Here is a 15,111-nt window from a genome sequence, read left to right on the forward strand (position 1 = left end):
TCTCGCCTGCTAAACCCTGGGTTGTTCCCTCTTGTCTGTGTGTTTTATATGTGTAAAGCAACCAATATAACCTTTGTTTGTACTCACTTGTTTGTATGGAATATTTTATGTGTTGTAACTTTTGCTGCCATGATGATGATGATGATGATGATGATGTAAATGGTAAGTGGCCTGTATTTGTATAGCGCTTTTACTAGTCCCCCCTAAGGACCCCAAAGCGCTTTACACACCCAGTCATCCACCCATTCACACACACATTCACACACTGGTGGAGGCAAGCTACAGTTGTAGCCACAGCTGCCCTGGGGCAGGTTTCTCTTGGAAATGTGATCTTAACCTCAGCGAGACTTTCACCTGGATAAATAAAAGATAAATAATCCCAGAGGGGAAGAAAAAGAATGAAATGGCTTTAGTGGACGTGGAATTCTGTGGAAACTTTGTAACAGAGCTGTGAACGCTCCCGCCTCAAACACACCTCAGCTTCCAGCAGGGCCGTTCAGGGACATTTACAGGAAACTCGATCATATTTGCTTTGCAAAAACTTTACTATCAAAAGGTAAACAAAGACGAAGTGGGTCACTACAAGAAGTCGAGTCACTCGGTTTGTGTGTTAGTTTTGCTTTATTTATTTTTTCTGCTGATTTATTCTTATTTATTTTCACTTTTAGTTATTGCTATGTTAGTAGAAGTTGTTGGTCTCTGGTTGCCTGAGCACTGTAAGTGTGGACGCAGCTTTAAGCTGGAGATAACAGACCTTTCACTATGTTGTAAATTTCAATAAGATTACGTTACCATTCGTGCCAAATTGGCATCAGTATCACCTTCAGACAACAACACGTCCGGCCCATGCCTAGAAATGGGCATCTTGCGATATGTGTGTTTGGATTTTCATTTTGTAATTAACTACGTTGTGTTTTTCACTGAAGATTGAGATGACTGTCTCCTCAGTCGGTCCACACTCTTGTAGGCGATTGGAAAAATATCTGTGAGTGCATCTTGTGAGGGCAGACAACTTTATTTATTTACTTATAATTTTTGACACTTCCCTTTCTCAGCCTGCTGAAGATGATTTCTACCTCAGATTCTTAGTAGGACAGAGAGGTGGAGGGGAAGGATAGGGACAGGATGTGTTTACAAAACTGTTGGAGTCTTTTTTTTTTTTTACTCATTGTACTCTAGTACAATGGCAATAAAGGGCTATTCTATTCAATTCCATGAGGTGAAGCAAAAAGATCCACACACGTGGATCATTGTTATTACTGTAGAGTCTTTACCTTACAATTCAAAGTGCTTTGACGCCACTTTGTTGTGGTTTTGTGATATATAAATGAAACTGACTTCAATTGTTTGGCTTCTATGTTTCTGTGAGTCGCTGCAGTCTTATCTTATCTCATCCTCTGGAATGTTGGTCAGTCGCTCTGCAGAGTCAGTTTTGTTTCTCCACATCTCAGTCCTGAACTATACTTTGTTGTAATCGAAGAGAGACCTACTGCACATTTACCCCCCATGAGCAACACTGATGAGACGTGAAACTATCTTTTTGTTTTTCCTTTCTAATCTGATGTTAAGGACTTTACTCTGCATCCCCTAAGTCTCACATTTTGACAGCCAGGAGTTTAAGATGCAAGTCAGCATTCCCAGTTTGATGTGGTTCGTCCTTGAATTGTCAGTGGATGCCTGGATGTGTGAACTTTTGTAATAAACAAAAATCCTGTTGGCTGTGGTAGACTCTTGCATCTATAGATCTGATGCTTAGGTCCTGTTCTTCTCTGCCGTGATCAGAGCCTCTGTGCTGTCCCTTTAATCTGGCCTTTTTCTAACCACTGGTAGGATTTCTCAATGTTTTGTCCTCTGTTTGTCTGTCAGTGGTACATTAAATGATTTTGGATCCTCCTGTTTGGTCCCAGCATCTGTCTTCAGCTGTCAGAGGAACTCTGTCAGCTCATCTTGGAGTATCCGATGGATTCGTCACCAAATTGCAAAATCTGAATGATTTTTTATGACTTTTAAGTGTTTTGTGGGGATTTTTCCTAAGGATTATAAACTGGCTAAAACCCAGGACAGAAATAATATACCAGCTTCCATCGTCAGACGAAACTCCAAATACGTATCAGAGGATGACTCACGTCCAACTCAGGCCACAAAAACTGAACCCTCGACAGGGGAAAACAACACCACGCCGAACCTCCTCTGGGAATCCCAGCACAGAGAGCAGAAACTGACAGGTGGAACTGTGAAGCAGTGAGCTGGGTTTTTAAAAATGTGTCGCTGCTGCCTGATGTTGGGCCCACAGAGGAAGACGACTCACTCACTCTTCTTAACTTCCTTCCTAAAAATGTGGAAGGAGAGCAAAGACTCTTATTTATGACAGGAACAGAATAAACCACAGCAAACTGTTCCAGTTCTTCTTCTCTCTGGCTCTTGACGAAGGCGGTCGCATTTTCTCCCTCTCCCTTCCCTTATCCTTCCTGCTTGGCTTTCTCATGTCTCTGTCTTGTCTACTTTTCTCCCTCTACCCTGGAAGAGTCTCACAGTCTGTTCTCTAAAACCTAAAAAGGAATTATGGATTTGATCAACTGGTCCCTGAATGCAATTGACACCCTCTTCTTGACGAGAAGCCTGGGTTTGGGAGAGCCCATTGAAGACATCTATCTTTTTGGAACCATGATAACAGGGTTCTTGCTGATCAGCGCTGGCTAGGCCCAGGCTTATCGAAGAATAAAAAAAGCAGAAACAGCTGTTGGGCCTCCCTGCTGCTGCGGAGTCGGGGCGGTCTGCCTCTCCCCACCGCAGGGAAAAGGGTAACACCACCTGGGTCTGGGTGCAGTTCCCCCCTCCAGGGGCAAGGGTACCTAGACCCGGTTCCCCCAGGGATCAATAAAGTATTCTGATTCTGATTCGTAGAGTACGCTTGGGGAGTGTGATCGTGTGTACAGCGTCTCTTTATGTCTGTCTCCACGTTGGTTGAGTGTGGAGTAAGTGCATATGAGAGCATGAGGGTGGGAATGGATGTTTGTGTCTGTGTGTGCCTGTATGTTTGTATCTATATGTCAGGTTGGGTATCAGACGCCACCTCTCTGGGGACATCTCAGGCCGTCCAAAGTATGGAGACCTATCTCCCCCCACCACCACTTCCCCTGCCAGTGGCGGACCCCCTCAGACATCGGTGCGTTGGTGGTTCTTTGTGTCTGGGGGTGGGCGTCCAGGTACACACCGGCTCACTCCTTGGCGGCTGCTTATCGGGGCCTGGAGCCTGGGGCTCGCTCGGGCCACTTCGGAGGTGGGGTGCCCCCGGCCTCTCGGCCTGGGGCTCGGTCACTTAGGCACAGCTGGCTGCCGACGGAGCTCACGGGCGCGTCATTGCAACTCCCCCTGGCTTCTGCTCCGCGGCTGCTGAGTGAGCCCTCATCTGGGACTCTCCTCAGCTCTTTCCGGGACAGTGGCGCAGCTGCCCCTCTGTTGGTCTTCCTTGGTCTCTTGTGTTCTGGGGGCCTCTGGATGTCTGGAGTTTTGATCTCCTCCATACCTGCTTCATGCCCTGGAGGACGGGGCTGTGGCTCCCCCACACCCTCTAGCAGATCATTACATGAAGGAACCTTTTAAAAAAACAAGCGCGTCCATGCTCACAGGTGTACACACGGGTGATCACACCCACAAACTACACCCTTTTTGGCTCCTACCTCAAAGCACACTGTGTTCTGTTGATCTTATGTGCTGCACAATAATGTTTAATATTTAGTATTTACTGTCATATTCCCATATATCATTGTGATGTTGTTTATTCTATTACTCTTGTTCTCTTCTGCTTGTTTTCTTTTTTGTTTTTCAGCAGGTGACCCAGGTGATTGATAGATGCATTTTTTTTTCTTTTTTCATTTTCTGCCCATTCTGTTGGTTTTTGTTTTTTGCCCTTCTCCCCCGTCCCTCTTCTCAGCTGTTTCTCTTTCCCTCTTTCTTTCTCCCCTTCTTTCTTCCAGTCAAGTCTGTCCCGTATTCAGCAAGTGAAAATAAAATAAACAATAAAAGGTGAATTAAATGGACCATTATGGCAAGGCTGGGATGGTCAATTTGCTAAAGTAAATCCGTTGGGCATCTTTCTTTGCCTTTAGACAATAATTCTGATGGCAAAAGAGCCAAACGGGACAGGCAAAAAAAAAAGAAAAAGAAAAAAGAAACAGCTGTTCAAATCCCCACAAGGCTGCCCGCTATGTTGATTGGAACGATGGATTAGTGAATTCCATCTCAACATAATGCTTTTCCTGACCAACATTAACAGTGACTGAATTACATGCTCATGTTGTACCAGTGAGACGGGAATATATCCCAATATACACATTAATGGGTTTTCTGTCACCTGATGACTAATGGCTGTACTAATATTGGCGCAGACCTCTTTCCAAAATGACTGGATAATAGCACATTCCCACAAGCAGTGGAACCTAGTGCCCACTCTGACCTTACACTTGAGACAGTTTGGAAATGTTCCCATATTATAATTACTATAAATATACATTTCATTTCATTTCATTTATTCATTTATAAAGCACATTTAATAACAACAGTGCTGTACAACATAACAATTAAACAGTGGCATTAATAACAACAACAGATAAAAATTAAAAACAGATTAGGATAAAAGAATTGGTAACTCCCCTACAGTTTTGAAAGCCAGAGTAAAAAAATATGTTTTAAGATGCGATTTAAAAAGAGTAACAGTTGGGGCCTTTCTAATGTGGAGAGGTAGATTGTTCCACATTTTCGGTGCCACAACCGCAAATGCGCGATATCCTCTACCATTCTAGACTTATGTAAAGTAAGGAGTAGGTGATCACTTGATCGAAGGGCTCTAGAGGGCGTATACAGCTGCACAAGGTCAGACAAATAATCCGGTGCCTGGCCATTTAGCACTTTATAAGTTAAAAGTAAGATTTTTAATTTAATTCTAAAACGCACTGGAAGCCAATGAAGGGAAGCAAGCACCGGAGTAATATGTTGGTGTTTCGTCACACGAGTCAAAAGGCGAGCTGCAGCATTCTGTACAAGTTGGAGCCGGGCCAAGCTGGACTGACTGACACCCACATAAAGTGAATTGGAGTAACCCCGTTGAGATAAAACAAACGCATGAATTGCTCATTCCAAGTTTCTATAGGATAGAAAAGATCTCACTTTGGATAGGAGCCTTAATTTAAAAAAGGACCGCTGGACAACTGAATTAATTTGTTTCTCAAATGTAAGTTTGCTATCCAAGAAAACCCCCAGGTTTTTTACATGCGTTTTAACAGCACATTTTAGGTTGCATAAGTCCAAATCTGGGGCATTGAAATTACCGCTTGGTCCAAAAATAATTACCTCTGTTTTATCCTCGTTGAAGGCAAGAAAATTTGAGGCCATCCAGGTTTTAACTTCGTCGGGACATTTGACTAACGATTCCATGGGCGTAGAGGTGTTTTTATTAAACCGAAGATAAATCTGGGTGTTATCGGCATATGAGTGAAAGCAGATGTTATGCTTCCTAAAGATTAGGCCTAGGGGCAACATATAGATTGAAAAAAGAATTGGGCCTAATACGGATCCCTGCGGGACACCACAAGTAAAAAGAGCTGGGGAAGAAATAAAATCATCAAGGCTCACGGAAAAAGTCCTCTTGGAGAGGTACGACCTAAACCATTCCAAGGGGATACCTTTGATACCACATTGCGCTAAACGGGAGATCAGAATGCTGTGGTCAACAGTATCAAAGGCTGCAGTTAAGTCTAGGAGCAGGAGCACAGCTGGGTCTCCTGAGTCAGTGATTAATAAAATATCATTAAGCATTTTTAAGAGGGCAGTTTCTGTGCTGTGGTGGGTTTTGAAGCCCGACTGGAACTTCTCAAAAATATTATGACTGTTTAGAAAGGATTGCAGATGCTCAAATACAATCCTTCCTAGAATTTTTTGACAGAAATGGTAGCTTGGAGACAGGTCTAAAATGAACAAGAACAGAATAATCAAGTACTGGCTGCACTACAGCGTGCTTGTATCCAGTTGGTTCTACTCCAGAGCTGAGACTGCTATTAAAAATAGTTAAAATGTCAGGACTGACTACCTTAATAATCTTTTTTAGAAAATGGGTTGGGACTCCATCTGAGGGGCAGGATGATGTCTTTATGCTATTGCAAAGCTCTTCTACCTGGTTAAGACATGTTCTTCATGTTTGTATTAAACTTGAGTAAATGTGTTGATCTAGTTTCCAAAAGTTCCAGCAAACACATGGAGCAACACAACGAGAACACACAGAGAGGAGAAGTGAGTGAAGTGGATCAGGTTTTCCCCACTGCAAAACACACCCACACATGTCGGAGAAGTGGGAGGGGCAGTAGGAGGAGCAGTGGTTTGTAATGAACTGTGTGGGGAGGTGAAGGTAACAAAGCCTGGTGGTGTCCCTGTAACTGTGTCGCTGATCCATTTCTGGTACTGAGACACAGGAGTGTAGACTGAAGGAGATGCAGTACATCCAGGCACTGTGAAAACTCCACTCTGGAGCCAGACTGATTTACTCTGAGTCATGAGTGGCGCTCCAAGTTTATCCTGTGGAAAGACAGTGATGAAAGTTATTAGGACAGATACAGATGTGTAACTCTTAGAAGTTGACCTTTTTCACCTGAGAAAGTTTTAACTTTGTTGGTAGTTTTGTTGCAAACTGCTCAAATAAATTAAGGGAGTAGTTGATCATCACAGTATATCACAGTCAGTAAAACTTAATCGATGTCAGTCTGTCCAGTTAGGAAACATGAACCACTGTGAATCCATTTCAGCTGCTTTGGTGCAAATGAAAGTGACGATTCCACAGACAGAAAGTTTCAGACAGCTCTTTTAAAGGAATCAGTTTCATTAAATAAATTAGTTTTTTTTTTAAAGAAAAAAAGACCTTTGATTAAATATGAATATGAATATTTATAGACAACGACAGTAAAACAAGTAAACCAAAGTGTGAGTAAAGATGAGATTATCTCAGTGACAGTCAACAACAGATTATAGTAAATAAAGTTGTGGTCACCCAACATGAATTCGTCTCTCTAGTACAGATGATGCTGTCTGGGATCCATGGAAATCTGGCTTTGCACACATCGTTTCCCACTACTGATACTTTTGCCTCCTGCAGGTTATATCTCAATGCCTCTGTTTGGAGAGAATTTAAACATCAAGCTTTTCTAAAGACTCCAACATAATGCTGTAAAATCAAATAAATATTTTATGATTTACCAATGTCACCAAAGCCGATGGCCCAGCTGCTGGTCTCATTGTTGAAAGTGCTGTTTTCTGAGGCCAAGCAGATCGGCTGAATGTAGTCTGTGAAATTCACAGGAGCCGACAGCTTCAGAAGACAAATATTGTTCTCACGAGTCGACGAGTTGAATCCGGGATGGCAGGTGGCGTTTATCACGTTCAGCCTCACTTTATTTGGGTCTGGATCTAACACCCTGTTGCTGCCCAGCAAGACCACCATGCTACTGTAATCCCTTCACACACAACAGATATTTTTATTGTGCCTCATGTTGATCATTGTCACAGAGCAAAGCAGTCAATGTCACGAGTTTCCTTTTTCCTTTCAGCCCTTTGTCATGTATGTGTGTGTGTGTGTGTGTGTGTGTGTGTGTGTGTGTGTGTGTGTGTGTGTGTGTGTGTGTGTGTGTGTGTGTGTGTGTGCGCTCAGGTGGTTGAACCTGCTGGCGCACTACATAAATGAGTAATTAACTCTGATGGTCAGATTCATCCATAACACTGAGTAAGTTTATATTTCAGGTGCTGCATGGAGATCTAGTGTTTGTAGAGGAGCAAGCTCAACAAACATCAGCAAACACACAAACTGTGTGTGATACTTTTTTAAAGCAGGAACTTTTTCCAACATGTCCGGATATGTAACTTACATCTTTATGATTCATTCATGAGTTTCTAAAATCAGATCTTGGATCAGTGATTGTGCTGCTGATAATTCTGTGTTTTTCAAAGGTTGCATGAAAGCATCAGATTAGTTCAGGTTAAACTGGTTAGTTTGCAGGACTGTGGTGAAGGTTACAGAGCTGCTCTGTGTTGGGCTGGTGCAGAGCGTGGTCAGTGTTAGAGTGCAGACACCAAAGTCAATTTATGCCAATCCTTAAGTTCTCTTTTGAATGCTGACATTACAGAGTGCAGGGTTTGGCTATCAGCCGCAGAGCTCATGTAACTCATGTAAATCTGTTTATATGTTTTTGAAGTGAGCAGCGACTGTGACGTGAGGTCAGCTGATCACAGCCTGCACACAAAGAAAACTCACAAAACAATTGACTGTGTGACTGAGTCTTTCCCAGCATGTGTTCGTTAATGAGCCTTACAGAGGTGCGTAGTTGTATTTATTAGCTGCAGGTTCCCCGTTTAAAAACTTTATGCTAAGCTAACCATCTTCTGACATGAATGGACAGAATGATCAATATTTTCATGTGACAGCATATCTTTGACAAACCAATGCTCCGAAAAAACAATTACTTGGATGTGTGGTGTAATTGCATTGTACAGTAGATGTTAATGCAGCCGGTCAGTGTAGTTAGGCTGATGGCAGCTAGAGGGCGAGACCAGTGTGTTTTTGTATAGAATGTTATGTTATATGTGGGCAGAGCAAGAACAAGAAAATAAAGTGTGGTTATGAATCGTACAGCGTATAATTGAATAACACGACAGGATTAAATTAAATTAATGTGACATCTGGTTTGATTGTTGTGCAGACAACTCTGTACTTTGCAGTTCAGCAATTTGTGTAACAGCTGTTGTTTTTAAATGTTAAAAGAAGTGAGGAAATATTAAAAAAAAACATCTCTAGTGCACATAAATATTGCACTTCACCTTCATCATCATATTACTCCTCAACAAAGTGTAAACTTGCAGCAGTGACTCACGTTGGTACGGAGGATGCAACTGTCAGCACCCACTGGTCGGTGATCAGAGACCCTGCAGAATAAGTGTTTACAGCAGCGAACCAGGGCCAACTTCCTGGTGCAGCGTCACGAACTCCTGTGATGCTGCTGCTGTTCACAGCACTTCTGCCACATGCTGACAAGAGAAGAGAGAGCACAGCTAAACAGATCAGCCACCACATTAAAACCACTCAGAGAGATAACACTGATCAATGCTCTGCTGGGAGATCCTGAGCAGTGACATTCATGTGGCTGTTATTTTAACATTAGACTGTGGTTTACATGTGATCCACAAATGTTCCTCCTCTGTGTCAGAAAACTGGAAGATTTTACTGAACAAAATCACATCACAGTTTATAGAAAAACCAAAGTCAGCACACTCAAATGTGGACATCACAGTTTTATATGTGCTCATTACTGTACAGCTGGCAGAAGGAAGACAAGGTTCAAATGTCTTTGGATGCTTACTGGGCTGCTGTGAGTGACAACCTGGAAATGAGAACACACAGACAAACCTGTTAAACCTGTGAAAGTAAGCACTGACTGCTTTCTTCGAACTTGAAGAACTGATCACACTAAACACAACACTTTTTAGGGGGAGGGGATTGTAGATCTTTAGGTCTAGTTTCTATATTTAAAACAGCTTTTAAGAAAATCTGCATCTTTTCTGAGACAAACTTCAACTTTTCATTGATGATGTTGATAATTTTGACATAAAACCTTTAAACATTAACCTACCAGTTCATCTTTAAGTGACATGTCTTTGCTTTATAGAAAGAGAACAACCAATCAAATAATTTTCTCACCTTTGCAGAAGAAAACGATCACCACAGTGAAGCAGCACACAAACTGTTGGAGAGCCATGGTTAACTGCACCTCTTTCAGGTCATCTTAGACTTTAAATATGTCAAATTTATGTCCAGCTCCGCCTGTTCCTAGCAGTCATCAGGGCCCCACCAAAGAATCCAGTCAGACTCGTTGGTCTTTGTGCTTTTTGACCGCAGTTAAGCATGATGCAGGTTCAGTTTTATTTATACAGCCCCAAATCAACAACAGTCACCTGCTACTGTAAGGTAGACCCTACAGTAGCAGGTGAAAGTCCCCACACAGCAGACTGCAATCAGACCTGATCAGTTTGTTACTGTCACTGACGGTCTCATATTTTTGGGATATGTCACGCACATTTTAAGGCACAGATGACACTTTTTAGGTTACAAATAATCCGGTTATTTGTCGGGCCTTTGGTACTCTTGGGGCCCGGTTGTCCCCGTTTCACCTCTGTCTACCTTCAGGCTTCTGGGGGGTGTCGCTGCAGCTTCAACACCCTCATTATCACATATTTGTGACACTCTCTCACTCACACACACAATAAGAAGATTGTTGATTTATGTATTTCTCATTTTTGTGTCCCACATGTCGTATCTTTGTTTTGGTTTTCGGTCTGTTACAGGTGCAGCAGTTGGCGATACATTTTATTTGCTTGTATCAGCGAGCCGTCAGACAGGTTTCTTTTTTGTCTTTCCTCTGATTTGGTTTAGTGACCAGCCCACTCTGCTCACAGGATTTCTGCTCTTAGTGGGTTTAAGAACAGCAGGCTGGCTCTCACAACTGGATCTTCAGCACAGCAGGTGGGTGTCTGTGACTAACAGGCAGGTCAACAGCTAAAAGTGAACCGAGAGAAAGTTTAAACAGTGAAGCAGCCACCGCACTGACTGAGTAACATAACAATTTGATGAAGTATGACGAGGAGAGGTGCAGGTTACATACCACTAAAGAACAGCCACTTCTAGAGGAGGGAGGCAGACACACACACACACATACACACCAAGAAGCAGGAGGGAGGCAGATGAGTAAGAGAACAGCTGTTACAAAGACAACAAGCTGCAAAGGTGAGAAAATAAGAGTGAGACAGTATAATGGTGCTAACAGAGCTTCATTATGTTGCCTCATAAATGACTGTGTGACTGATTTAAATTCAGTGCCACACAGACATTACTTATCCACACAGGGAAAAGCAGGTGGTGGGTAACATAATATTCCAGAAACACGCTTTGCTGATCCGATCAGCTGTTCATAACACTTCCTACGTTAGAATAGATGTCATCGTGAACTATTGAGGCTATACTGGTGTTTTTAAAAGTTATCTTTGACTTTATGCCTTTCTGTGTCGTTTCTGGGATGCTTAGGACTCATATTGCACTGCTGGAAATAGTTTATTTTGATGCATATGCTGCTTTTTGCAAATTTGCAGTATAATATTTATTTTCGTTTTTCCTGCAGTATATAAAAATTGGTGTATTTCAAAAATAAAACTATGATGACACTCAAAATAAATTTCCTGTGGTAGGAAACTATTTTGTGCAACTTTTTTGTATTTACAGTTTTGAGGGATAAGCCTCTTAAATTTCTCTAACTAGAAATATATATTAAAAAAACAAAAACGATTTTCAATGTTTTTGTAGTTTATTGCATTTTCTTGCAATTTATGTAATTTCTATGCACTTAATGCAGACATATTATTAAAGTTTGGGCTATAATGGTTGTATTGATGTATAGCAACTTGAAATGCTCCCAAAAATGGCTCCACAGCATGTAAAAATATAATATAAGCTCTGGCGGACTTGGTTCTATGGTAGGTCTTAAAGGGTTAATGTGTCATTATCACCTTTGTCCACCAGGTCCCTGCAGAGTTACTCACTTTCTCCTCCAATACTCCAAAGAAGGTTTGACTTGCAGTATAAGAGCCGTGTGAACTGTGTCCAAGAGTTTGTGTTTTAAAAAATTTATTCTGTGAAAAGTAAAACAATAATCTCCATGTTGTGTTCAGCTTCGCTGAAACACGCAGACACTGTCAGGCCAATAAAACAGGTCTAACAGCATTAGGCTACTTGTTGTTGACCATGTTCACACAGATGAGATTTCAAGAAAAAGATCATTCTGCAAGCTAACAAAAACTGTCAACTCCCATCATCAGATAGAAGGCTTACATAGAAAAAGTGCTGGTGTGAATGAGTGAATAAGGTGGGCGTGTAACGGGCTTTGAATGCTCAGATAGAGTAGGAAAGCATTACATAAGAACCAGTTTACTGGTTACTGATTAGTGTCGTCTCTGTTGCTTCTGACACAAAGCTCAGAGACAAACAAACCACAGATGGGAATCATTGTTATTACTGTAGAGTCTTTACCTCACAATATAAAGTGCTTTGAGGCCCCTGTTGTTGTTTTGTGATATATAAATAAAACTGAATTTGAGTTTGGCTTCTATGTTTCTGTGAGTCGCTGCAGCCTCGTTTATCTTATTGTGTCCTCTGCAATGTTGGTCAGTCGCTCTGCAGTGTCAGTTTTGTTTTTTCACATCTCAGTCTAGAACCATACTTTGTTGGTACTGAAGAGAGGCCTACTGCACCTTTATCACTCATTAGCAACACTGATGAGACGATGAATAACATGAACCCTTTTCAACAGAAATACCATTAAAGAATAAAAATGTAAGAATGCTCTTTCACTCACCTGTAGACCCAAGAACTAGAGACAAAAACAGGACTTGAAGAGTGTTCATCTGTAGACAGTGGAGGGAATATAGGCAGCATAATGCTAAAGGAGCGTTAAAGAGAACGTGAGATCACACTCATATTTAATGATCTATAAGACAAAACACAAAGACAAAGCTGCTCACAGTGATAAACATGATATGATATAATGAAAAAACATTAGGAATATGACATACAGTTTAAATGATGTGTTTAAATGATTTTTGTAAACTTTGTAGTGTATCCACCAGGTGTCAGCAGAAGCCCAGAATCACCCACAGTCAGAGGAATGTAACTGCACTGAGTTGAATTTAGGATGGCTGTTTGCTATTTCAGGCACGTGCAGGGGGGGGGGGCTAGAGGGGCTTGAGCACCCGCCCCTTTCCTGATGGGTGCCCAAAGTGCCCTTTTGTTGAGGCAACTTTTTAAAAAAAAAAAATTATTATTATTATTATTTTAATGTGTGTGTGCGTGCATGTGTGTGTTTTATTTAGATGGATTTTTAAAAAAAATATTACTCATGATATAACATTGTGCAGACATGGCTGGTAAGGACATGAGGAGGAAACAGTAGGAGCTGTGTGAGGCTACTAAAGGCAGGGCTATAACATTTTTCTGTCATCATTTTATTATAGATTAAGTGCTGGAGTTGTTAGGTGTGGATAATTAGATTATAGTTTATTGCAATAGCAAGTTGTCCCTTGTTCTCAGATAGACAGCAAGTGGAGAGTGATATATGAAATGATGGGATGGAAGGAAGAAGAGAAGCAAAGAGTGATTCACAGGCAGAGCCTAAATTATTTCTCACAGTTTTTTGTTGCCTTATGGTTCCAAGCGCTGTCACCAATCTTTGCATTTAGTTATTATCTCATGATACTTGTTTAATCAGCTACCATCTCTCCTGTGGACTTTTTACTGTCTACAGTCTCAGATCAACACAGCCCTGCCCTCCAGCACTATCAGCAGCAGGAGCAGCAGAAACCCCTCAACAGCAACACTGTACTGTGGCTGTAGCTCAGGTGGCAGAGCAGGTCAGCCACTAATCAGAAGGTCGGTGGTTCGATCCCAGGCTGCCTCCTGGCTGCATGCCAAATATCCTTGGGTAAGATACTAACCCCATGTTTGCCTACTGGTGGTGGTCAGAGGGCCCGGTGGCGCCAGTGTCCGGCAGCCTCACCTCTGTCAGTGCACCCCAGGGTGGCTGTGGCTACAATGTAGCTTGCTATTGCCTGTGTGTGAATGTGTGGATGACTGAATGTAGTGTAAAGCGCTTTGGGGTCCTTAAGGACTAGAAAAGCGCTATACAAATGCCATTTACCATGTACCCATCAGGTAAAACGTTGGCGACGTTTGCTTTGCCGTGTTGCCCATATTAGATTCTTGATGAATGTGTGTTGTTGTTATTCAGCCTGGTTCAATGTGCCCCTTTTTAACTTTGAGCACCCGCCCCTTTAAACCTCTCTGCACGGCCCTGTTGTTGTTATTCATTGTGAGGCTTTTACAGAGAAATGTAATTGTTTCACAAAGCAGTGATTGTGTTTTCATGTTGATTCCAAATGTAAGATTCACTAAAGAAAGAAAAATTTCACATCATCCTTCCCAGATGGATTTTTGGGCATTAGGAGTTCAGACGTTCCTGTAATCTCTCCCAGCCACTTGGTCGTACGCTGTCCTAGCTTGCATCTTATGTGCTGGATAGTCTCTGTGACACCTTTACACAGCCTGCAGGGTCGTGTTGGCTTCTATAGATCTGGTACTCAGATGGACATTTTCTAGGCACTGATAGGATTTCTTCATGTTTTGTCCTCTGTGTGGGTGTCAGTGATTTTGGATCCTCCTTACCATGTGACACGCTGTCAGCTCATCTTGTAGTATCATCTTCCTGATTTATTCATTGACGCTGTGCCGATGGCTCCGATCTTATTCTTAGTGTTTGGTTTGCTGTATTTACAAAAATGGCACAAAATATGAAAAATAGAAATTCGTCAGGAGGTTGATGGCTATTGTTGTGTTTAGTTTTTTTATTCCGTCCGTAGCTTTATCTAAAAATGAGGAAGAACAGTGCCAATGCTTTCTGTAACTGATGGGGCCGTCTCCATTTAGCTGTGACATCACTGAGAGGGTCGTGTCCCTAACAGGCCTGAGGTGTTCACACAGTTTCACTTGCCTGTTGTTAACGGTTGTGATGGGCTCATGTGGGTTAAATGAGTCATTCCTGTCACACCAAAGATGTGGGTACTAACCATCAAGGACTCTTTGAAATCAGCTGGGTGTCCCATCAGTAGTCAAAGCTGGCACATTTATATTTCGGCTTCATTCATCGTTTGTTTGCAGACCTTTCAAAGTGAAACTAAGATGTGCCCACTGTGTTTTTCTCCTGTGTGTTTGCTGCTTCAGGGCAGAGTCTACATGTGCCTCCTGAAGACTCCCTGAAACTGGGGAATTGTACAGGCTCCAGCCACAACTCTATCACCCTCCGCTAACTTGAACTGGACAACTGGATGAAAATGAATATCTAATCAACTACAGACTGTTAACATTTGTTCATTTGTTCATGTATGACTGTGCCTTATATCAGTGTTGATAATTCCTTGTGGTATTTCTACTGAAATTTATTTTCATTTTCATTTTTCATCCCATTAGACATTTAAAAC

The 15,111-nt window shown here is 42.0% G+C and overlaps 1 protein-coding gene across 1 annotated transcript; it reads right to left on the reverse strand.

Moving 5' to 3' along the window:
* Positions 1 to 5,001: 5,001 nt before the first annotated feature.
* Positions 5,002 to 9,797, reverse strand: LOC101486191 (chymotrypsin-like protease CTRL-1). The gene is made up of 6 exons (XM_004570609.3): positions 9,734 to 9,797; positions 9,396 to 9,416; positions 8,910 to 9,063; positions 7,243 to 7,499; positions 7,037 to 7,158; positions 5,002 to 6,567 (listed from the first exon to the last, which is right to left on the reverse strand). The coding sequence occupies exons 1-6, from the start codon at positions 9,789 to 9,791 to the stop codon at positions 6,223 to 6,225; spliced, it is 957 nt and encodes a 318-aa protein (XP_004570666.1). The 5' UTR covers positions 9,792 to 9,797; the 3' UTR covers positions 5,002 to 6,222.
* Between the last annotated feature and the right edge of the window lie 5,314 nt (positions 9,798 to 15,111).

This window comes from Maylandia zebra, unplaced genomic scaffold (genome assembly GCF_041146795.1).
Source record: "Maylandia zebra isolate NMK-2024a unplaced genomic scaffold, Mzebra_GT3a scaffold02, whole genome shotgun sequence".
Taxonomy (NCBI): Eukaryota; Metazoa; Chordata; class Actinopteri; order Cichliformes; family Cichlidae; genus Maylandia; species Maylandia zebra.